Here is a 25,524-nt window from a genome sequence, read left to right on the forward strand (position 1 = left end):
AAATAACAAATACTACATGTTGTGGATGACATGACAATCCTGGCATACTACAGAATACCCACTTAGTGCGATCCGGTGTGACGCCAACATTAATCCCCCACTAGCTTCAGTTTCATGACGTCCCCTCCCAAATGTGTAAGATTCTTCCTTGATGGATCAATTTTTTCTGCTAAAGAAAAAATTGTCTCCTTCAGTGTTCAACACACAGCCCACGCCGAACCCGGGGACCACAATAACATGTAAAAGTGTTTTTCATTGTATGCGGCCTACAGATATTAAACTTAAGTCTTTCCGTCTAGACAGGTTGACTCTGGGATGCTCAGATCCAAAGTGTACTAGTTTTAGGATGATTAAACTTGGTTGTTATTGACAACACATTCCCAACCACTGTGGGAGACACTGCCACCCTGAGTATGACTAGGTGAACGAGGAGCAAGATCTTAAAGTCATGAAATCCGAGGGGCAGAAGACCTAGTAGTACCTACACAATACCAGTCCTGGTTTGGACTTGAAATAAAAATAATAACTAGCATTACAGACTGTAATTATTATCAGATAGTAAACTTTAGCAACATATTCACAAATGCAATATTTACTTACCATGAACAAGTATTCAAGCCTGCTTAGTTGTTTGTCACAAAGATGTATGAAATGATCGGTTTCTGTTAATTATGTAATGTATTATGTGGAGACATTTACGGCATCACTAATCATGTTGACATTAAAGATGTTTTTATAAGGCAGAGGAGTGAGTTTTATTCATATAACATATTTCAGTAACAAGTCATACGTATTTACAACAAGATTTAAACATGCTTTCTTTTCCTGAACACACAGGATAAGCTCACTACTTCTGAAATCCTCACACAGCAGACATTCAAACACGCTTTTGGTAGTAATAGCAGTGCTCTGACGTCTAACATCATGTAAACATATACAAGACACAAGTTCTAAACATCAGTTCTATATAACTTGGAAAATGTATATAATGCCAATATTCAATCAAACGTTTTCAAAGGCATTGTCTATCTTAAATCAAATTAAAACTGGTTAAGATGTTTGCCTTTCACAATGCTATTATGGTAAATTAGACCCACTTTTGGTAGTTGAAAAAAAAATAAACCCTCTCAGTGTGCATATGTTTGTTTCTCCTATAATTTTTTTGGTTCTATTCATGACCTATACAGCATTCATAATGGTTTCAGTGAAATCAGGCCAGCTCTCCTATCTCATTTTGATATTCCTAGTCCTGTCTTTGTGTACTCGTAAACCACATAACTAATACTGACGGCAGGAATGACTTTCATGAAATTGGGGAGGATGCCACGGTAGAGACCAAAAAAACCCTCTTTGGCCAGAGTATTCTTCACTAGCATCCTCATAGAGGTCTGCTCACCTCCTTCCAGAGATGCTGGAGGGGAAAACAAATGAGAAGAAAGTATGAAAAAGCACATTGTAATTACTCCGAAATGTAAATTTGATTCTCTTAATACTGACGTTTTGGCTATTCACCTTCTTAAGGGCATACAAAAAACAGATTATCATAAGCGAGGAAACCTATTTAGCCACTTTATGAAATATAGAACTGCTTTACATTAATGACGTTGAATTATGTAAAATTATAGATGTAATGATGTGAGAAGTGTTGCATGACACCCATGAAAAATCAATGTCACTTACCTTGTGCCTGCATCCGTGTCCGCACTAATGCAAGTGGATAGCTAGAAAGCTGCCCACATGTGCTTGAGATAGTCCCACAACCCAGCAATACCAGGATGCCAGGGTTGGCCGTGTCCTTGGCATATCGTGATAACCAGGCATTCTTCAAGCTCTGAAACAGATATAACAGGATAATATCTATACCATATCTAACAGGGTAATATCTATTTAATATTTCAGTATCTAATTTGCCACAATGAGAATATACATTTCCTGAATGTAGAAGCACTTAAGGTTTTAGGCTAAATATAGAATGCAGATAATAATGTTGAATAATAGTAATTATGTAACTAAACTGTACATTGGAATGGGATTACTGAAGTTTGATATGAACATATTTAATTCCTTTTATGACTTTTTGCTTTTTAGCTTAAAATTGTAGTATTTCCTTTGCAACCAGATGCTGCTCTTTAATGTAAACTTGATACAATAATGACCCAATAACAGCCATCAACTTTTAGTACCTCATAAACAGCAAGGTCAATCCCTGCATAGGGAATGATTCCTAAAATGTTTGGAATGTAGCCTTTGTAAAAGGCCTTAATGCCCTCTTTTTGTAGGATCTTCTTGGCACAGTCAAACGCTCCTGAGTATTGGCCTGTCTTTCGCAGAGTCAGCCTGGTCTTCATTAGCTTGGCATGCAAAAAGCAAAAATAAATTACTCCTTTCAAGCATTCAAAATATTGTCGTTTCATTAGGTCAGGCTGTTTCAGATTTTTACACATAATAACGGTGCAGTGAACTGCCCCTCTCACCTCCATGGGATAGATGGCGGTCTGCGCTGTCGCTCCAGCCAGGGAGCCGGCCATGAACCTCTGCGAAGTCTGAACTTTCCCACTGTCCGACGACAGGAGCTTTTTATACTGCAGGCAAAGACATTGCAATGAGTGTACTAGAAAAGTACGTGACATTGTCAGGACCATGCGCTTGTGTATCTATACAGTAAAACTACATTTTCTGTGAGAAACCATTAACACACCAAAATGTAGACATTCTAATCCATGATTGTAAAGCCAATGTTGCCACATCCTATGGGCTAACTACATTAGCATTCCATGATGTATATATATATATATATATATATATATACACACACACATGAATTACACTGATTTAACTGTAAATTATTAACTACAAAAATCATTATGTAGTCATTATACCAAGATGCAAAACCTGTTTGATCTGTTTTGCGCTCATCATAGGCAAAGATCAAGAGGAATATTCAATTTGAATGTTGTCAAACAGTTAGGTCAAACAAGACAGGTACTAGTCAAGTGGTTATTGTTGTGATGAATGTCAGTCTGGAGGATTACTACCCCTATCTTACCGAACCTCACCTGTTCATATGCTGTGAACTTGATAGCCGTCTCTGGTGCTATTTTTAAGACGTTGACTCCATTGCCCCTCCAAAGGGATTTCACTCCTCCCTCTTTAATCATTTGTTTAAAGCCGCCTACCAAGCTGATTTTGTTTGATCTTGAAGAATGTACCTGGGACACATTCACAAGGGGTAAACACATGCAAATCATACAAGCCTACAGGTACAACCTGTCAGGTAGGACTATTTGCATCCACACATCACATACAAAAGCCTTTATTTGAACAAAGTGTAAGTTATCAACACTATCCTGACCCATTAAAGACTCTATCCTCGATCGTGCCAGTCTTAAAAGGTGCTTCTAATCTAATTCACGTTTTGTCAAATTCAGCAAATTGCTCCTCGAGGTCCTCTAGCCGTACTTTCAGCTTAAGAATACAACTCTGGTGTACACAGTCCTGGCTCTGCAAATGGGAAACAAACATAACGGCTAGCAAGTTGCTTCAGGAACACGGAAGGGAGGCGTGTAATTTCATAGGCTATTCAGCTCAAATCTTGACAACCACACCTGCATGAAGACCTTCATCCTGTCCAGAGGAGCAGTCCCTGTGCGCGAGACTGCCCCTGCCATTGCCCCGGCAACCAGCTGTTTCCACCAGATGCCAGTGGTTTTTTCCTCTTCTGTAAACTCATCTGGGATTGCAAGGCTGTCCCCTATATCCAGCACCTGGTGACGTGGGGTGAATAGGATATTGTGTTGTTAATTAAATGACTGGATATAATGATAAAAAATATACATCCTTTGCCAAATGCACTCAAATACCACGCCATGTCTTGCTGTCTGAATGAGCTTGATGAAAATAAGGATCATGTCAGCTGACAACTATACTTTACATTCGAAAATACCACAAAAAATAAATAGACAGGATAAGACAGATGGTTGCCTACAGAACTAGAAGTTTACTAAAAGTGGGTATTCAAGAATGTGGGCAAAATCTCTAACTAGTTCATAAGATTAGATTAGATGATTAGATTCAACTTTATTGTCATTGCACAGAGTACAAGTACTGAGGCAACGAAATGCAGTTAGCATCTAACCAGAAGTGCAAAGCAGAAGAGTGCAGAGTATGTGCATATGTATAGTGGTAATATAAAAATAGATAAATAGGATATATACAGTATGATATAAGATATAAGTGGTATGAACAGTAAGAACATGAGCAGCAATAATGGTGATTAGTGCAGATGTGATGTATATATAAAGTGCAGGTGAAGTACAGGTGAAGGTGGCAGTAGAAGTTATAAAGTTATAAATGAGGTAGGAGACATGATAAGATATAAATACGATGAATATGGATATGGACAACAATTTCAAATAAATAGATATAGACAAATGAACAATTTTAGTGCAAATGTTCAGTGGCTGGAGGGAGGTGTGTGGCAGTCAGGAAGAGGATTTAGGCCTAAACTATTTTTAATTACATACTTATGTGTAATCCATACTTATACTTATATCCATCCATCCTCCATCTGCACCTGGATAAAGGACTTCCTCTCAAACCGCCCACAAACTGTAAAACTCGGTCCCCATCTTTCCTCCACCATCACTCTAAGCACTGGCTCTCCACAAGGCTGTGTGCTGAGCCCACTACTGTACTCCTTGTACACCCATGACTGTACTCCAACCCATCCCACCAACACCATCATTAAATTTGCTGACGACACCACCGTGATCGGGCTCATATCAGAAGATGACGAATCAGCGTACAGGGATGAAGTACAGAAACTGACAGTGTGGTGCTCAGACAACAATCTGTCACTGAACACCACAAAAACGAAATAATTAATTCTGGACTACAGAAGGCAAAGTGCAGTTCCGGCCCCACTCTACATCAACGGGGACTGTGTGGAGAAGGTCCACACCTTCAAATTCCTAGGAGCCAATTTATCAGATGACCTCTCATGGTCTGTCAACACCTCAGAGACAGTAAAAAAGGCACAGCAGCGACTACACTTCCTGAGAGTACTCAGGAAAAACAACCTGGAGTGTAAACTGATGGTGGCCTTCTACCGCACCACTATCGAAAGTGTACTAACCTACTGCATCTCGGCGTGGTACTCCGGTTGCACCGCAGCAGACAAGAGAGCCCTCCAAAGGGTCATCAACACAGCACAAAAAATCACTGGCTGCTCACTGCCCTCCCTGGAATCCATTGCCCGCTCCCGCTACCTTAGCAGGGCCAATAACATCTTAAAAGACTCCTCTCACCCAGGCCACCACCTGTTTACTCTCCTGCCCTCAGGCAGACGGTACAGATCCTTTAGAGCAAGGACCACGCGTCTTAAGAACAGTTTTTTCCCGACAGCCATCAGAACTCTAAATACCGACATGCACTAAACACTAAGCACTTTATTGACTACAAGTCACATACCATCTCGGTCACCTTACACATGTGCATAAACAAAGCTGTATTAATTGATGTATTTATTGAAGTACTTTGGTCTATGCCACCGCACTTTGTTCTACTCTTAATGTATATATATATTTTTTGGGGGGCTGTTCCTACTGTTTTTGGATAGTTGTAGTATTGTTATGTTATATGTTGTTGTTGTGTTATATGTTGTCCCTCGTCACACCAACAGGAGAAGCACTCAAAATTTCGTTGTATAAATACAATGACAATAAAGGCTTTTCTATTCTATTCTATTCTATCTAAGAACCTTTAAAAAAACTCAAATGTCCTTCAGAATAGATTATTAATTCAGCAATAATTTATAGCATTATTACATTGGTAAGATACAGCGGGTAAATTAAGTATTGAACACGTCACCATTTTTCTCAGTAAATATATTTCCAAAGGTGCTATTGACATGAAATTTTCACCAGATGTTGGTAACAACCCAAGTTATCCATACAAAGACACCATAACAAATACATTCAGAAATTAAGTTCTGTATTAATGTGAAATAACAAAGGGAAAAAGTATTGAACACATGAAGAAAGGGAGGTGCAAAAAGGCATGGAAAGCCAAGAAAACAGCTGAAATCTATCAGTAATTAGAAAGCAATCCGGCCCCTTGTCAGTGCAAATTAATATCCTAACTGATGGCCTATAAAAAGGTGTCTCATTACCAAGGTGTCACACAAGAAAAATCTCATGATGGGTAAAAGCAAAGAGCTCTCTCAAGACCTTCGCAACCTTATTGTTGCAAAACATACTAATGGCATCGGTTACAGACTAATTTCTAAACTTCTGAATATTCCAGTGAGCACTGTTGGGGCCATAATCCGGAAGTGGAAAGAACATCATTTCACCATAAACTGGTGAAAAGAGTGAAAAGAATTATCAGAAGAGTTGTCCAACAGCCAAGGACCACTTGTGGAGAGCTTCTGAAAGACCTGGAATTTGCAGGTACAGTTGTTTCAAAGAAAACAACAAGTAATGCACTCAACCGCCATGGCCTGTATGGGGCTGCTATTCAGCATACGGTAATGGCAAACTTCACACAATTAAAAGAAGGATGAATGGAAAAATGTACCGAGACATTCTTGATAAAAATCTGCTGCCATCTACCAGGATGATGAAGATGAAACGAGGGTGGACATTTCAGCAGGACAATGAACAGCCAAGGACACTCTCAATTGGTTTCAGAGAAAGAAAATAAAGCTGTTAAAATGGCTCAGCCAATCACCTGACTTGAATCCAATCGAAAATCTATGGAAAGAACTGAAGATCAGAGTTCATAGAAGAGGCCCAGGGAACTTTCAGGATTTGAAGATGGTTTGTTTGGAAGAATGGGCCAAAATCACACCTGAGCAATGCATATTACTAGTTTCTCCATACAGGCAGCGTCTTGAAGCTGTCATTACCTACAAAGGCTTTTGTACAAAGTATTAAATAAATATCAGTAAGCGTGTTCAATACTTTTTCCCTGTGTCATTTCACATTATTAGACATAACTCAATTTCTGAACTTATTTGTTTTGGTTTCTTTGTATGTATGGATTACAACATCTGGTGAACATTTCATGTCAATAGCACCTTTGGAAATATATTTACTGAGAAAAATGGTGACGTGTTCAATACCTATTTTACCTGCTGTAATATACAGTGCCCTCCACAATTATTGGCACCCCTAGTGAATATGAGCAAAAAAGAGGCTATAAAAAAATATGTCTTTGCTGTTTATCCTCTTGGTCTTTCACTCAAAATATTCACAAAAATCTTACCTTTTCATTGAAGTAAAACTATTGAAAGAAAAAAAAAAATGTTGACATTAAATAAATATTTTTCCCCAAAACATGTGTGCCACAATTATTGGCACCCCTTAATTTAATGTTTTGTGCAGCCTCCCTTTGCCAAGATAACAGCTCTGAATCTTCTCCTATAATGCGTGATGAGGTTGGTGAACACATGGCACGGGATCTGAGACCATTCCTACGTGCAGTATCTCTCCAGATCCTTCAGATTCTGAGGTCAACGTTTGTAGACTCGGCTTCAGCTCTTCCCACAGATTTTCTATGGGGTTTAGGTCGGGGGACTTTGATGGCCATGGCAAAACCTTTATTCTGCGGTCGGCGAACCATTTTTGTGTTGATTTTGAGGTGTGCTTCAGATCATTGACCTGCTGGAAGGTCCAACCACAGCCAATTTTAAGCTTACTGGAGGGGGCTGTTAGGTTTTCATTTAATATCTGCTGGTATTTGATGGAGTCCATGATACCATGTATCCTAACAAGATGTCCAGGGCCTTTGGAAGAAAAACAGCCCCACAACATCAAAGATCCGCCACCATACTTCAAATTGGGTATGGGGGTCTTTTCTGTATGGCTATCTTTCTTTCTACGCCAAACCCACCTTTGATGTTTGTTGCCAAAAAGCCTTATTTTGGTCTCATCTGACCATATAACTCGGCCCCATTGAAAGTCTGACTTACATTAGGCAAACTGTAGGCGCTTTAGTTTGTAGTTGATTGACAGCAGAGGCTTTTTTCCGGCAACCCTCCAAAACAACTTGTGGTGATGTAGGTGGCGTCTGATGGTAGTTTTGGAGACTTTCTGACCCCAAGACTCAACTCACCTCTACAATTCTCCAGCTGTGATCCTTGGAGATTCTTTTTCCAGTCAAACCATCCTCCTCACGGTGCGTGGGGTCAATGTATACACACATCCTCTTCCAGGCTGATTCTTAACATCTCCTGTCGCTTTAAACTTCTTAATTATTTCCATGATAGTGGAAATGGGTATTTTCAACTCTTTAGAGATTTTCTTGTGTCCATTTCTTGATTTGTGCAGCTCCACAACTTTCCGTCGCACATCGTCACTGTGTTCTTGGGTCTTTCCCAAAGTGATGAATGACTAATGGTTGTTGGCCTGTGTCACCTCATATTTGTACGCCAGTGGAACAGGAAGTCATGGTTGACCTCTTAAGAGTTCCTTATCAAACAGGTGAACTTAAAAATGTAAAATATGACTGGAAATATACTTCATTTAGATTTTAATTATAAGATTTTTCTAGGGGTGCCAATAATTGTGGCACACATGTTTTGGGGAAAAATATTTATTTAATGTCAACAGTTTCTTTTTCTTTCTATAGTTTTACTTCAATGAAAAGTTAAGATTTTTGTGAATATTTTGAGTGAAAGACCAAGAGGATAAACAGCAAAGACATATTTTTTTATAGCCTGTTTTGCTCATATTCACTAGAGGTCCCCAAATAAATGACAGATTAGAGAAAGGGTTTGAATTTGAAGATAAAGGGATCAAACAGGGGATCAATGCCCATTTCAAAACTAACTCTGCATACTAGTATACTATATTCACTACAGTGCAAATTGCGTTTGAAAAAAACTGCACTGTTGTACTCTGAAAGGGGAAGGAAAAGAAGGTAGAGGAACTGCATTGTAATCATCTGTGGTCAACACACTGAGTAAGAGAGAGAGAGAGGAGAGAGAGCAGAACCATTAGCTCCTGCCCTGGGACACACTTACAAAGGAATGCTTCCAGTAGCGTATGATGTCTTCCAGGTTAGTGGCAGGGTTGAAAAGGAAGTGTTCCCTCCACTCATTCCAGTCTACCGTCATAGTGCCATCTATGTCAATACTGCAGGACAGAACATGTCATGCCCTTTCAGTTTCCACTAAATCATTGCTTGCTTAAATATATGAATGAATCATTATCATACTGTCTATGTACAATGTGACACTTCAGGTCTGTGTTTGAGAAGAAACTAATGTTGCTCAAGTTCACTGGTTCATTAGTAAGAATTTATAGGAAATGGCACTATAAGGCTGTGCATTGATAACAAACCTCTTGAGGATCTTCTGGGCTTCCTCTTTAGATATGTCTGTTCCTAACTCGCCCAGGGACTGCTGGATCTCTGAGGCATCAAGGCGACCTGAAAGACAGAGGTGTTCACTTCTGCACCCAAACCCACTGCAAAACACAGTTGGGTTGATTTAGATGAGTGTGACCTGAGTGTTGTCAATATGATGCAGTATGGGAAAATAACAAAAAGAAGAGTAAATACATGTTTTTGTACATTTACATCACAGTAAATCAGTCAACACTAACATTTACTATATGTTCTCTCATAAACAAAGCTGATAAAAGAGAATGCAAGAATACATGTGTAGTAGCCTACCATCATTATTTTTGTCAAGGCTTTTGAATGTCAAGCATAGCTTCTTTTCATGCTCTTTGAGATATCTGGAGAACTCGTTGAAGTCTAGTCCTCCGTCCTTATTCTTATCGCCAGACTCAACTATTTTCTGTTAAATAAGAGACATTTTAAAAGGTAGCTATTTTACAACAACCAACAAAGATCACACACGATCTACCCTTTGCATGCTTCAGCAGGCTGGGACATTTTATTGAATTTATGCAAAATGCAGGCTGACTAAAACATGAGTCTGTTTGAAGTGCTAGAAATGCCTGCATGGGAGACATTTTCATTTTGTACGTAAGCATAAAGCAGATGACACACTACATTATATGTCTATTTACAAGTAATTTCCATTGGACTCTTGTATCTGAAGGTAAAGCCATAGCATATATAAATGTGTACCTGGAAGATCTTAGATGTCTTGGAAAGGAAATAAAATGTGCATGAAGGCTCATAAGCCCTGAAGAGAACATGTGCGGTGGCCTTAAGAGCTCAGCGCACTGCAGCTTAAGAAAACACATGCAAATCAGAAGGGGCTGATTTCTGGATCACCACCATAAGCATATAATTGTCCTATTAACTCTGAGTAACTAGTTCCTGGTGTATTTCGCAAGAAATTGAATCTGCACCGCCTTTTCCCTGAGGAAAACCTGCACTGCCGTGCACCCCTCAAGGGAAACTAGATCTATTGCAACAGCATCAGTACTCCTATAGTCTACAATTAGTGTAGGCCTACTTCTATCTGAAACATTTGTATAACCACATTCTCTTATCGCTACATATCATTGTACTCCGGGGTAGAAGCCTCCACAATTACAGTCTTGTTAACTGAGACGCCAAATCTTACCTGGGCTGCCCCTTTTCGAAATGTGACACCCATTAAAATAAGTCCAGCTCTGAGCTCTGCAACGTCCACTTTTCCATCCTTGTTAGTGTCTAGCCTTTCGAATAGTTCGGCGTAAGTCTTTCGACTCACGTCATCCCAACAATGTCCTTCTGTCAGGAAAATTCTCAGTGCGTGGTGCATTTTGGAAGTGTTGAAATACATAGAAGCTACATCAGCTAACGTTGAAAGGTTTTAATGCATCAATTGTGGCAAACACTACACCTCCCGGAATCTTAATAAATAGTGCAAACTGGGTATAATAAAACCACTTGACATCTGTGTTCTTTCACGGCTGTATTTCGACTACCTGCAGCCTAGCAAGACAAGCTTAGTAAAACATCAGAGCACCACAGAAAATACTTCCTGATCACTGTGGCTAGACCACGTAAATAGGGCGGGATCTTTAATTCAATGCAGAGGTTCCTGCCCCCTTCACTTCCAGGCTGCACGTTTACTGGGTAGAAAATATTTCCTGCATGACATGTCTGGGTTTTCCAAGTGGTAAGGAGAGCAAGAACCCCTTGTATCATAAAAATGTCGTTGATTTACCTCCATATGTCGGATATGAAGTAGTCTCAACCGAAAGTGAAATGCATTCAATTTAAAATGAAGAAATGACATACACCATAGTAGTCAACATTTCAAAAAGTTTGTTGGCAAAACAATTGCGAGTTCTGCAGGCCTGCCGTGAAATTACTTACTGCTAAAAGCAACAGATCGACCGTTTCAGTGAAAATGCTCGATGATTAGTTTTACAATCCACTAAAATACTACACCATGGTTAGGAACATCCACTAGGTGACACAATTCCCCTACTCAACCAACCCATCTTACTCTCTAAAGGGGATTTCGATGTTAATCCATTTGACACAGCCAGCATTGTCCCTTGTTTAGCTGTGAAATATTCCAAACCTCGTCAGATGTTTGAACCTTGAACCCAGCCATAAAATAGTTTTAGGTAGGCATAGGCTACTTTGTTGACCGTTGTAAGTATCATTTACTGATCAAATGAGAACGACACAAAATTAGGACCACACAAATGGGACATGGGACATGAAAACAACCTGCTGAAACCCATCATATGCTGGTAGATGGTTTTAGCTGGTCTACGCAGGTTTTATTTATTTATTTATTTATTTATCAAAAAACATACCTTAAGATGGTCAAACTAGCTGGTCAACCATCTTAAACTGGTAGCAGCTGAAAAAACAGCTGAAAACCATCTTATCCTGGAAGGTCGTCTTCAAAAATCATGGGAAAACATACCTTAAGCAGGTCAAATTAGCTGGTCAAACATCTTTAAAAAGCTTAAGCTGGTCAAGATGTTGTTTCCCCCCCCCCCAGCAATCATTGTAATCATTGGCCAACATTCTGGCAAGTTAAAGGTAGATGTCTTCAATGTAAAAATAACAATACAATAAAGGAATTGTTTTCAGTTCATATATCAGCATATAGTGTTTTTTTTTAAATAGAATAACAAAGCAATCATTTATTATTAAGGACACTAAATAGACTATGTACAGTGTCAAAGCTGATCTAATACACTTTGCTTCAACGCAATTTGCCTACCCCAGCACTCCCCATAAGTGGGATGACTAAACAAGGGCTTCCGTCTTCTCTCTTTAGCCAGTAAGCGATGGAGCTGCGAAGGAATCAAGGGGGCGTAATTTTTTGAACCAAATATTAAGCAACGTTCAGCCGTGAGTAGCCGTGTGGTCTCTGTAATATCACAAGCAGATTGTATCACATGTGAAGGGCTGTACCATAAACACGCTTTATTAATTGTCCCTCTGACGTTAGCCAGCAATGTCATTCATCATGATGAAGAAAAAGAAATTTAAATTTAAAGTGGATTTTGAGTTGGACGAACTGTCCTCTGTTCCCTTTGTCAACGGCGTCCTGTTTTGCAAAGTCAGACTAATCGACGGGGGTTTCACAGAAGAGTCGTCAAGGTAATATTGGCAACTGATTTTCGTAGACAGTCTGTCTATATTTCTGTGTCTGTTTGTGCGTTAGTCAATTTCAAGCTCAGGACTATCCGGGGAAAGTGTTGTTGTTACACTGGTTATGATAGCTAGTTAAGCTAATGCAACTAGCCAGCTTCTAGCCAGTGTTATATAGACAGGGTCATATTTGAGTTATCCATAGGGATAACTATATGGTTGTTCTTGGTCTAACGTTAACGTTACTGCCTAGCCAGTTAGCTGCCTTAGCGATTTTTATATGAGACCTATTTCACTTTAAAGTCAGCCAATTATTAAATCTCACGTGAAATCTTAATCTGCACTTCAAATCATATCAAATTTTATGATCGGAGATATAAACCCATAACGTTTACTTTTGATAAATGACACTGACGTTTACGTACCTGGCCAATGGTACTTTAGCTTACTTTTCATGGAGGCCTTTTAAGCTAACGTGATCTTGTTAAGTTTTGAAGAGCCTATGAAGAGGCAGGGGGGCTTTTCCAGTGACAGCCGTACTGTGACTGTTTGGCGGAATGTCAACGTTTGGTCTAGGTTGTCTGTTGGCTACCTCCATAGTTACAAGCAATAAGATTGTTGTTGACAGGACAAGGGGTTGGTGAGCTCTTCTGACAAAGCTGACAATAGCTATTTTAAGCATATTCATGAAAATGCGAGCCTGTGCGCGTATCCATCCGTTGTGTTATGGACACTGTCTTTATCAGGGAAGGAGTTGTGGGCAGCTGTGGGATTAAATGTAAGGTTGTCAGGGCAACGTTAACGGAAACGTCTAATAAAACGGCAACAAATGCGAATATATGAGAAAAAACTCGTTTCCATCATCCTTAGTCGCATTATACCCTGTACCCACCTACTCCTTGTAGCGAATCGATTTCTCGATTAAATTGTATGCGAATTTAGAGCGTTTCCACTCAGGATTTCCTATTCGAATGGTCTAAAAATATGTATTGAAACCCAGCACATTTTTGTATCTAAGGTACTATATTTCAGGTTGAATTGAGTTTCCAGATAACTGACTCATCAGATCCACTCCAGATAAGGACCAGATCAGTTACAAAGAGCAGTACATTATCAGTAGTTTAACATATAATTTAATTAAACTTGAGAACAATATGTACAGTCATTTAGGGGTTACACTTAAGTACCTTGATGTTCTTATGTCTGCAATTTATAGTGGATTGAATCTGTTGCTTGTCACTCAGCTGACGGAGCATCTCACTGGCTTTGAAACCTTTGTGATTTCCACATAGGGGAAGCCCTCTTAAGTTTTGAAGTCATACTTAAATACACTTACAAGGTCCGTCCTGATTTGAACAGCTTGGGGTGTGTGCGTGATTGAGTGAGAGAGAGAGAAAGTGTGTTAACAGCATGGGCTCCATATTAGTGGGTTAGGTCAGTCTAACGGCTCACATTCCTCTGGGGATGCCTGCTATGGCAACCACTCTCATTTTTCCAAATATGTAAACAATTTCCATATCCTCTTATTCTTTCTTTTCCGCAGCATCGCCCTGTTCAATTCGACATTGATTCGGTTGTCTGTGTTTTCATTTCAAGCAAAACTTTGAAAAATGTTTTACTTCAGTTTTATCTGATAATTGGCAACTCTGGGTGGATTTGTTATGGCTCCTGTGTGCTTTGAACTGGCATCAAGGAAATTGTCAATGCTGTGACCTCCATGTGACAGTCTGTCACTTTCATTCAACCACTTGTTTGCCTGTAGGTGACCGCTGCAGTGCACTTTACTACAGTCCCTTTAAAAGACACATGTGACCTCCATAACACTAGAGCAAAACAGGTCTTTTTATATACTGAGTCTCAATCATTTTTACTATGTCAACTCAACTCTGCTGTGTAATAACAGTGCACTTTTATGCAGAGCAGCTTGCCTTGGTAAAGATTTTTGCCCAAAAGAAATGATTCTACACACAGTTGGACACTGTCTGCTGACATGGGTTTATGTTTAAACTTGCTAGTTCTATGAGAGAATGAAGGAAAGCCTCAGGTTTGACTAAACACACTGTTTTCTTGCAAGGGACACTATAAATGTAGCATTTATTTACTGCTTAGCATCTTTATGTATCGAGCGGTTCCTTCTGGGATCATATTAACTTGAATAGCAAAATATTTTGCATTTATTAGACATTTTGTGCCACAGTCACTTAAAGGCTAGGCTACATTTGATCAATGTCTGTGCTCCTTCGGCATCAAACCCGTAACCCTGGTGTTGTCCGCTCATGTCACCAGAGGTTTACAGTACGCAGTTGCTCTGACATGTATTGGTCAAGCTCTTTTTTATGTTATATGTCTGTGTGTCTATCCAGGCAGGCGGTTCAGGCCAACTGTGTTCATTGGAGGAAAAAGTTCTCCTTCCTGTGCAAAATGAGTGCCAATGCAGGGACTGGTGTGCTGGACCCGTGTGTGTGTAGAGTCTCCGTGCGTAAGGTGAGGTGTTCTGTGTGTACTCCTGTGATTCATTACTAAGGAGTGAGCTATGTTACCAGGTTGAGTGCATGATTGTAATATATTCACAATTTTTTTGGTGGATTGAGCTGTTTGTCTTGTGCTTTGTAGGAGCTGAAAGGCGGGAAGACATTTGCTAAGGTACTCATCAAATACCATTCCGCATATAAGTGTTATCCATACAATGCATTGAGCACAGAGGCCCATTGCAACCTAAGCCATTTTGACCCATTTGACTTGGAACAGATTGTGGAGTTCTTTTTGTTCTTTTTTTCTTTTGGTGCAGCTTGGGTTCGCTGACCTGAATCTGGCTGAGTTTGCTGGCTCAGGGAACACCACCCGTCGCTGCTTGCTGGAGGGCTATGACACCAAGAACACTCGGCAGGACAACTCCATCCTCAAGGTACCGGTCTCGTGCCTCCCTCAGATGTGTTCCTTGTGCTGTCTGCTCTGGCCCATTTTACACCTTACCAGGCATTTGATGAGAGTCTGTATTTCAGCATGATCTCCCTTCGTTGTCAAAATATATTGTCAGACCTAATTTGTCGGTTTGTGTCAAGTGTTCTACAAGAGTACAGGAGATCTTCAAAGGTGAACTAAGTTTACAGACAGAAACTGACTCTGAAACCGATATAGCCAGAAGCGGTCCAGATCAGAGCCAGGTCCATGCTTGTTGCAAAGAGAGCCAATAACGTTCTATTCAACAGATCGACACCAGCTGTGTTGTGTGTTGGCCCGTTTTAGGCTGCGGTTGGATAGTCTTTTTTGATAAGGAGGGTTCCTAACTGGGTGAAATGACCCAGAAGTATCTAAGTGACAGCCATGATAAGAGCTGGTCAAATTCTCTAAATTCTAAGGCTAGGTGCTTCAGTGCTTCCTTCTTATCTTCTTTAGTATTTGGGATATCCATACTGGACCATCCTTTAAGAAAGGATAATGGCGTCCCGCAATTCCTTGCGGCAGCAACATTTAAAAACCCACATCAATAACACCGTCTAGTGTTAGTGCAGTCGGATTCTCTTTGCACTGTTGTGGTCTTTTCCAAAGTCCTTATGAATTCTCCTTTACATCTTTCCTTGACCTCTTTATGTTTTTTCATCAAGGCCCACATGCGTTCCCGAGTGTGTTATGGTCGCCATATCGCTGTTAGCTGTGTGTTGTGTGCTGTGTATTTGGCTGTCAGCGCTGCGTGTTAACCTACAGTGGCAATGATTTGTAGAGAACTGCGGGCTCTGCACTTATGAGTGAAAATAGGACGCGGTGTCTGCCCATTCTATATGTGGCCTGTGTTATGAGAGACAAGTCTGTTTTTCTTGTGGTTGACTGTGTGTCAAATGAGCTTTTATCAGATCTGTACGTGTTTTCATTATCTCTCTTCTTTTTTTTTCCTCTCTCTTTGCCCAGGTGGTTATCAGTATGCAGCTGATGTCAGGAGACCCCTGCTTCAAAACGTGAGCCCAAATACTTCAAATACTTTACTTTTAAATCAGTCTTTTTTTTTCTGGAAGGATGGCATACCCAATGCCCCTTGTCTCCTGTATACAAACGTGAACCCAGCTTTTACTTTCCTTGTTTTCACCATCAACTTCTCAACACACACACACACACACACACACACACACACACATAGACACACACACAAAACCTGCTCCACCTGGCTCCCGAGCAGAATTGTGTAATGAATAATCTTCTTTTGAATTGGCACGTAACTGTATCTATGCAACAGTGTTGGGTAATGAAATGTCTTCTCTGTAATGGCTGCTGTTGCATCACCCTGCCCCCATTTCCTTATAATTAATCATTAGTTGTCCCTTAATTGGATTAAAAAGTAGGGTTCGTGATTCTAATCAAGTACATTTTTTTTATTATTCCTCATGTTCCTCTAGCTTTCCATTCGGTGTGTGCACTAAAAAAAACCTCTAGTTTTTACACAGTCCTGTCTCGGTAAATGGGAAACAACAAAGAGGCTTGGATCGAGCTATACACTATTCCAGCCAATCAACCTGTTGCTTTAGGAGCACATGAGGATGGTTATTTGTAAAAAGGGGAAGTGTAATTTTGAGTGTAATTTGATTGGCAATATCAACAACCTTTCACAAGAATTGCAGACTGTACCTTTTTACAGTAGATCAGTGGCAGATTAGACCGCAGAGGGCTCTGTCATGAGATTCTGATGTGCTGTTTGAAGTTGGTGTAGCCACAGACACCTGTCTGGCTGACTTGCATCCTGTCTCGCATGTAGATGATGAAGTAGGTGTCAGAATTGAGCTAATTTCGTTTTGCCCCACAAACTGAAAGACTGGCATCGGATACAGTTGGCTGAGTTGTAAAACTACTTGAAAAGCAGCATGGTTTGTTTTTGTACAGGTTTTGTGGGTTTTATCAAAAGTCAAACAGTGTACTGTGACTTATTTTTATGGGTCCCATTTCCTGTGTTTTGAGGCCACAGTCCCATTGCTGTTGCCACCATGTTCAGGCATGAAGTGCCATTTACTTTAAGTCAGGAAGCAGAACAAGCCCCATCATAAAGTCTGATAACTTATCTCTCAGTGGGTATCACCTTATGGTGTGTTCTGTGTTTAATATTCAGGTGGAAAGCTGGCACACAGTCTCTCTTTCTCACTCTTGTACACTCCCTTGGGTGCTCCCTCCTTCTATCTATCGCTCTTTCTTGCTCTCTTTCTACCTCTCTCTTTCTTTCTTTCTTTCTCTCTATCTCTGGCTCTCACTCTAACTCTCTTTCACACACCACACACAAACACACAAACAAACACACAATCACAAATATATGAACACACACTTCCGGCAGTAAGTGAGCCATGTGCCACCGGCCTCTCCCTGTCCGAGCCTCGTACTTGGGGAGGAAACGCTGAATCACTGAAGGGCACAGCCGGGAGAGAGGCCACTAGGTGTTTACTGGTGACAGGGAAGTACTCTGTTATGGCAACACAGCTGAGTCATCACTTAAAGAGAGTGGAAGGAATACTGTGCATCTCCAAAAGCATGCAGGCATAGTGTAGAGGACAGTGGGCCACAATACCCTCCACGCGTTTATGCTGACATCAAGTTTATTTTTGATTTGACTTTGAATTTCCCCAAAACTCCGACTGGTAGGTGAATTCTATAAGCGTCTGTAGAGCTAAAGGTAGCAGCGATGGTGTTTACTGCTACAGTGAAAGACACACACACACACACACACACACACACACACACACACAGCCCACGTTTGTAGGACCTCTGTATCTTTACCACCAGTCACCATGCATCATGGTTTAAACAGTCTTCTGTGAGTGGGATTGTGTGATGTCAGCAGCTTGCCATTGTGGGAATCGTCATCAATGGCTGGCAGGACTTCAGAATGCATCAAGCGCTCACTCACTCCCCGGCCCCCCCGTTTGGCAGCATTCCCCTCCTGTGGAGCTAAAAGAGTAGGAGTATTGGAGTCTCTTGTGCACATTCATTCTCCTTGAAGGTGTGGGTGTGTGCTTGTGTTCGCTTGGGAGAGAGAGCGTGTGTGCACGCTTGTGTTCATTTGGGAGAGCATGTGTGTGTTTGCCAGAGGAGTCAGTCCACCCACCCCTGCGTTAGTCACCTTCACTTTGGTCCTGGAGCTATGCAGTCAGCGTCCTGAAGCCCGTATGCCGCTCCACACAACAAGACCCATCACAGATGCGCTGTGAAGGCTGCCAGCTCTGTTCCTCTGAGCCAATCGCCCAAGCTGCCACTCTGATTCCCTAATCCTGCGCCGAGCTCATTAATCTCACACTCTCTCCAGCTCAGGTAAGAGCTCCTGGCCTAGACTCCCAAGTGCAGCAGCTGCCTATGGTAATTGATCCGGGTGAATGAGCTCTCTGAGGCTGTTGAGTCCGTCTGCCTACGTGTAGGAGCTGTGATCACTGCAGTAGCTCAGAGTACATGAGACCTGTGCTCTACAGAGCTTCAAACAGTCTCATACATTGAGTCGGCCTGTTTTACTCCTTACCCGGCATTTGATGAGTGTCTGGATTTCAGAGTAATCTTTCTTTTTCTGTGGAAAAAAATTGCCAAAGAGTTTGTCAGTATGTGTGAAGTGTTCATACAATCTTTTTTTCTGTAGGTAAGAAAAAATATAAAATGTTCATGCTTCCATCAAAAGATCTGATCTTTTGAATCAACGACTTCAGATATTCTGTCTCTTTACTACAGTGGCTACATCACAGTTCCTGATTCATAGCTTTTACATGTCCCAGAGCATGACTTTAATGTCAAGACTGTGGGTCTCTGCCTTCGCAAGGTAAGTGTGTGAATGTGCAGCAGCCCCCATGCTTTACATCCTGTGGTTGAAATGCAAGCATGTTCCTTTGACATTCTAAGCATCTGTGGTCACCAATGTGAAAGTGTTTGGTGAGACAGTCTGTCTGCCTCTGTGGTGGTGACGTGAACAGAAAGGGGAAAGACACAACAGAAACATGGCGTAATTCCACAAGAGTGTTTGTGGGGGGGGGGCATAGATGCCATAGAAGGAGTTGTAGTGTACGTGCTGTTTGGAAACAGGTGCTGTGACATGCACTTTCATGTGTGTATGTGAGCAGGTGGAAGTGGTGTGGTGTGTGTGTGTGTTTGGGCTCAGGCTCAGTGACTCTATGGCAGGTGATCTTGAGCAGAACAAAGAGCCACTTCAGAAAAGTCAGGTGGGCTCCATGCAGTCTGTGTCTGTGGCCACATGTCAGGTGCCAGACTGGTTTCTCTTATGGTAGTCCAGATTCTCAACCTTAAACATTATTCTTATACTTTACCAATATAAACCAACACTAAAAGTGATTGATGGTCAGACTTGGCCAGACTGGTTTCTTATTGATCTCCACTCAGTGATCCCATGGATCACTGCAATAGCAATAATATCTGCATGCAGACACATGGCGTTGTTATATTTTGGCGTTCCTACATAGGTCTTGTTCTGGAGATAAACATGGTGGCTTGGACTAAGCCATAAACAATCCCTCTCCCTTCAACATGTTGTTCCAGGAGTATGGAAGGGAGAATGTAATATGTTTGATAATGCACTTTACTGCATTTGTTGTGCCCTTTCCTGTTTTAATCTTACATTTTTCTATGTTCTTTGAATTGTGCTATTTAAATAAACTACCCTTGCCTTTGGCTGTTGAGCGCATATCAAAACCTTTCACTAGAATCGTAGACTGTACCTTTAAGCTACTGGAGCCCATGCTGATGAGCCGTGCTCTCTTTGCTTGTGTCCCAGGGCTCCATCCACTGCCATGACCATAGGGATCCAACGAGAAGCGGAACACTTGCTGGAGTCCCGCAAAGGGGAGACGTCCAAGTCATGCCCTGCCATAGCAGGTATCCCAACAACACTCAACAGTCTTATCCATTAAGCCTGTAAATGATTCAACAACCAGATGACGTTTTCTCCAAAATACAAAAAGCAGCCATATCATTGATCCCTTGATTACTGCTAGCATGGATTTGGGGTTAATAATTAACCTGTCTATCAATCACCGTGAGCTTGAGGCTGTTTTGAAATCATGTTGTATGTCAGTAAAGGCATAAACCTGTGGCACATTGATGGCATTATAACTAATTATAGAAGGTGCGGTCATGAATCATGGATAAAAGTCAGACTCATGTTTACCTGGTTCACATTACAGGAGAGCACTCCAGGACGTGTGGCTCTTTTCCTGAAGAACTGGGGGGAGGTGGCCACTCCAGAACGTCAAGTTACGCCAGCCAGCAGTCAAAAGTCTCAGGTGAACCACAGCTCACCCAAAATACATCACTGATTCATCATGGTAAAGAAATGCCCTAAACTTTTTAAAGGGTGTGGATTGTGGGTCAAATTTCAGTCTTGAAATCGAGATATGTCTCGGTACATCTAAGATGTCCGATCAATATGACTGACCTTACTGGATATTGAGTTTTGTCCTTTTATTGGTAATTCTTCTCGTAGCAAATTGATTATCTATTATCCATCTGTTGGTCCATGTCCTAAGGTTCTCCTTCACAATGTCCTTCAGATAAACACAGCATGAAAATCACAAAGACTTACTTCACTTTGTTATAAACATCAGTTTGTTTTCGTCAGTTTGGTACAAAGCACATAAATTAAATCTGGGTGTATGATGTCACTGTATGTACTTTGATATGGGTTTCTTGTTTTGTTTAGTTTTTGACTGATTCTGACTAACGTGATTCCACCAACCTAACAAGATGAAGTCAGATTAATTTCCTCTTGCTTGTCTTCCATAGGCTACAGCACAGGTCACTCACGCTCCTCCAGCCTATCGGAGCTCACCCACAGAAGAAACCCATCAGTGGGCAGTGCCTCCACTGGTGTGGGCAGCATGCCAGAGACCAGTGAGGAGCGGGAGTCTAAATCGGTGCCCCCCACTTCAGCTGCTTGTGCCTCCGTGCCAGAGTACCCAGGCACCCCGCAAAAGAGTGCCTCTACTGAGAGGCTTCACAGGTAAGAGGCCTGGAGAGGGGTTAGGGTTAAAGTCTAATATATATCAAGAGATGCATGACCACAAATATTTCATATTTTTTACATTATGGTAATCAGATGTCACTGAAAGTAAATATTAGGTTTGCTCAGGGGAATTTCCCATCATTTAGTGACTTTCAAAAGCATTGGTGGATAATACTGAATGTGCTTGGTGTTTTAAAGAGAATGTTTATTACTTTACTTTGGCAGGCATCCAGTGAAGCAGGACTCAGTGGAGTCCCAGCTGAAGCGGTTCGATGCCACCAGGGTGGACGCCGATGACATTGTGGAGAAGATCCTCCAGAGTCAAGACTTCAGCCACGGCCTACTGGACTCCAGTGCTGAAGGTTGATTGGCCTATTTTTCACTTTTTAACTCAAGAGATGCCCCACTCCTGGGCCAGCTGTTGTATTCTGGAGTGTTATCTAATGATTGTCAGGATTGTTTATTCTTTTTCCATGTCACATCTTTATTCATTTACTCATTACAAAAACTGTGCCTGTCTTGTGAAATTAAAAGTTGCCGGTTTTACATTACCAATACTGGAAAAAAAATGTCAGTACCCAGACCACTATGATTCACTAGAAAAAGTACCAAAAACACCAAAGGAAAGTAAAACAAAATCTGCTGCTGTCACCACAAGGAAATCCCACAGTGCACTGGTTACCATGGCAAACAAACAAAGACACAACATGCGTCCTCTGAATAGAGCTGGAGACGTGTATGTCCGTGGGAGGAGAGTACGACCGACAGCTTGTGGCATGTTGCTGCTCACGCTCAGAAGCTATGCTTTTGGCAAACACTCATGAGCTTACTAGCTGCCCACACTTTAAAGGATTTAATCACTGTTTGTCATAGGTTTGGTCGTTTGGCAAACTAACTGTGAATCAGTCACCCCATTCAGAAACATTCCCATTTGTCATGTTAATCATTGATAAGGAATTGACAAGGTAACAAACCAAGTTGTATAGTAAGCTGCACCTGTCCTGAGAAGCTAAAGTCTTACATTTACTCATTTGGCAGACACTGTTATCGAAAAGCCACTCACAGGAACAACAGTCAAGCTGCAGTTAAATTAGGAGACCTTTGGAGAGTATCAAATGTAGTCAATTTGGCAAAGTGCAAAGAGATATATGTTATATATTATGTATGTTTATTAATTATTTAAGGAGTGTATTGACCACAACCCAAGTACTCATCTGTTGAGACCCTGTGGGGATGTGTGTGGAAGAAAAGCCTCCTGTTGACGCCTTTTTATTTTTAGACTTCCTAGGGGTCAGGTAGCAGAATAATCTTGAGTTGTTCTTTTGCACGACCCCTTCTTGTTGACTGACAGTGTCTAAAATGTATGTGCATCTGTGTTTGTGTGTGTGTGCAGAGGAAGGTCTCCGGCTGTTTGTGGGCCCCGGCGGCAGCACGGCCCTTGGCAGCCAGCACACCAGGTGGGCACTGTTACATAACCTCTCCCCTCAGCAGGTGTCAGCACGGCAGTTGGCATTTCCTGCCTTTGTTGGTGATGTAATGTGAATCCAATGTGTGGCTGTCAGACATTTTCTATAGGAAGTAGCTAACTGACATTGTGGGGGTGGGGATGATTAGTCAGTGCTGCGTGCCGGAATGGGGTAAATTCTGCAGAGGAGAATTTCAGTTTGTAATGTATATCAACTGTTTGTGATTTTATAGTTGTGGTGCTTAGTAGTTGTGTTCTGTTTGAGGCCATGTGTGTTGAGGTGGTGGTGTGTTTCCCTGCTGAAGTCATTTTTGGTTGTGTATGTGTTTCCTTCCTTTAGGGTCGGCGTGGGTGCTTATGAACAGGTGGTCATCAAGCGCTAGGCCCTAAGACCGAGCGAGGGCAGTAACAGAATACAGTGCTACTTTCTGAGCTCAGGCTGGGAGACAGACAGACCGAAACACAGACAGACAGGCAGACATGGCCACCTTGAGCCCCACGGAGCTGCAATGTATCACTCCACCTCCAGCAGAAGGCACTGTGGAGAGCTGGCTGAGGACATTCACAGTGTCTGCTCTCCACTTAAGCTGAGACCTGAAGTTGGCCCTGTGCTGTTCATTCAGTTGCTGGTTCAGACAGAATCCATGGTAAGATAGGATCACAGAAACCCACCACATTGATGCAGAACAGCGGATGTTAAGATACCATTGCACTCTCCTCATCTCGATTCACTACTTTACTGGGGACTATATCCAAAGATTGGTGAAATATTCATCATTAACTAGGATAAAATAAAGAGTTGCATCTTTGTCACAGTTGTATGTGTATATGTAAAGAAAGTACCTGTCTGTCAAAACAGAGGGGAAAAAAAAAAGATATCAAATGGAGAGTTGGATTTTAAAACCATGATTGCTGCTAAATTAGTAATTGCCTCTATCCACAATGTCAATGGGGTTTTGTTTTGTTTAACAGTGAGGGTGGCGAAGTAGAGCTTACCACACAATAACATATTAACATTGCCTTCCACGGACATGGTCATGGTTACAATATCATATGATTTACTGACATTTAGGGAAGGGTAAGGGCCCATGATAAGCTACAAAGAATGTAATAAATCAGCATTACATTAACATTACATTGCAACAGAAAGTAATATTTTTAGGTTATGAATACAAGTTGGCGTCTAACCAGGGAGAGGGAATGAGGAAGGGATCGATCGGATGGATTACAAACCTCATCATTGGGGTGAAGGAGTCCTAACTTGCTGGCCCAGATTTACCATTAGCTGTAAATCTGTGAGTTAGTATTGAATTGGGGAGCTGATGTCCATCGTACTATGTCAGAGGCATCTGAACTCCATAAAGTGTTTCTGCAGGAAACTTATAATAACATTAAAACAATATAGTAAAGTAGAGGAGACATAATGGTTGCCAAATGCAGTAATTCAATTTAGTCTGTCTACGTACTAGAATAGAGTTATCTAAGTGTAGCTCTGGGGAGGAAAATAATTTCACCATCTAAGCATATCTTAATGAGTGGACTGTAAATCAGATTCTTTATTTTTCAGCGTATTTTCATACAGTAGTAAAAGACTCTTGGCTCAAACATTTATGCTGGTCATAAATACACATGTTGTCAAAGCAGATGACGAGACAGAGGTGATACTTTTATTTATTTTTTCAGCTGATAAATACAGTTTAACAATGTCAAAAAAAGCTGACTTGCAAGTTTGTGGTAAAGCCATTTGTTGAGAACAGCATTTTGTGCTCCATAATGTGGTTAATTTAATGTCTGTAAATGCCATTTTCTGTCTTGCTGAGATTCAGTATTTCAGTCTTGTCTTGTTAAATGCTGTTTTTTCTGCTTTGTTTAATAATAATTCAAATATTTGTTGTTAAATTATTTATTTAAATGTTTATTTGTTAATGGAAGGAAGGACTGCCCAGTGTGCACTGTGGAAAGGCAAGCAATTCTGTCTTGTGAAACATAAATGTGCACTGTGTTTCTAAGCCTGCATGTGTTCACTGCATATACCTGTACCAATATATACTTGTTAATGAAAAAAAATGTATATTTTGTTTGCCAGATGCTTTATGGTGACTTAATTATAAGACACGCTCTTTGATTTTTGCGTTGCTCTGAATGTAATGTAAACGTGCCAGCTGATTGCATTGGTCACTTCATTTTGTTTTGTATTCATTTCCTACATTGGTTCCTTGTTTTAGTGTCATAGTAATGTTTTAAGTGCCTGTTTCACTGGGTTATAAATAACCATCAGACACGTTACTTTTCTTTTGTCTGAATTCTTGTTTAACTGCAAACAATGTATAATGTTTGAAGAATGGTTTAGAAATAAAAAGTATCCAAAAACAAACCGTTCTTTGTGGCACTATGATACCCTTTGTTGGCAGTCCATCATTAGCCTTATATTCCATTTCTGATTTATAATGCATGATTAACTAGGGCATCTTAAAAAATGCAAACCAAGATAGTCATTCTACAGTCTCCAATCGTGAACACTTGCGTCTGTATACATAAATGCTATTGGACCGCTGATACAAAC

The 25,524-nt window shown here is 40.9% G+C and overlaps 2 protein-coding genes across 4 annotated transcripts; one reads left to right on the forward strand and one right to left on the reverse strand.

The window, feature by feature from the left end:
• Positions 1 to 728: 728 nt before the first annotated feature.
• On the reverse strand, positions 729 to 10,988 carry LOC105907001 (calcium-binding mitochondrial carrier protein SCaMC-1-like). Its single transcript, XM_012835233.3, has 10 exons — positions 10,547 to 10,988; positions 9,679 to 9,805; positions 9,345 to 9,432; positions 9,026 to 9,137; positions 3,606 to 3,764; positions 3,057 to 3,209; positions 2,475 to 2,582; positions 2,184 to 2,351; positions 1,681 to 1,831; positions 729 to 1,411 (listed from the first exon to the last, which is right to left on the reverse strand). Exons 1-10 carry the CDS (start codon positions 10,745 to 10,747, stop codon positions 1,230 to 1,232), a joined length of 1,449 nt encoding a protein of 482 aa, XP_012690687.2. The 5' UTR covers positions 10,748 to 10,988; the 3' UTR covers positions 729 to 1,229.
• A 1,222-nt stretch (positions 10,989 to 12,210) lies between these two features.
• Positions 12,211 to 25,335, forward strand: LOC105906990 (protein FAM102B-like). 3 transcript variants are annotated; one of them, XM_042702999.1, is made up of 11 exons: positions 12,211 to 12,285; positions 14,892 to 15,012; positions 15,142 to 15,171; positions 15,317 to 15,433; positions 16,435 to 16,481; positions 20,270 to 20,370; positions 20,679 to 20,819; positions 21,277 to 21,493; positions 21,722 to 21,858; positions 22,890 to 22,953; positions 23,302 to 25,335. In XM_042702999.1, the coding sequence occupies exons 2-11, from the start codon at positions 14,950 to 14,952 to the stop codon at positions 23,342 to 23,344; spliced, it is 960 nt and encodes a 319-aa protein (XP_042558933.1). In that variant the 5' UTR covers positions 12,211 to 12,285; positions 14,892 to 14,949; the 3' UTR covers positions 23,345 to 25,335. The 3 variants fall into 3 exon arrangements, with proteins under 3 accessions (XP_042558933.1, XP_031415474.1, XP_012690676.2); XM_031559614.1 differs by lacking the exon at positions 12,211 to 12,285 and adding an exon at positions 12,305 to 12,537; XM_012835222.2 differs by lacking the exon at positions 12,211 to 12,285 and adding an exon at positions 12,305 to 12,537 and having other exon boundaries at positions 20,679 to 20,777.
• Positions 25,336 to 25,524: the final 189 nt, after the last annotated feature.

Source organism: Clupea harengus, chromosome 22, assembly GCF_900700415.2.
Source record: "Clupea harengus chromosome 22, Ch_v2.0.2, whole genome shotgun sequence".
In the NCBI taxonomy this organism is placed as follows: Eukaryota; Metazoa; Chordata; class Actinopteri; order Clupeiformes; family Clupeidae; genus Clupea; species Clupea harengus.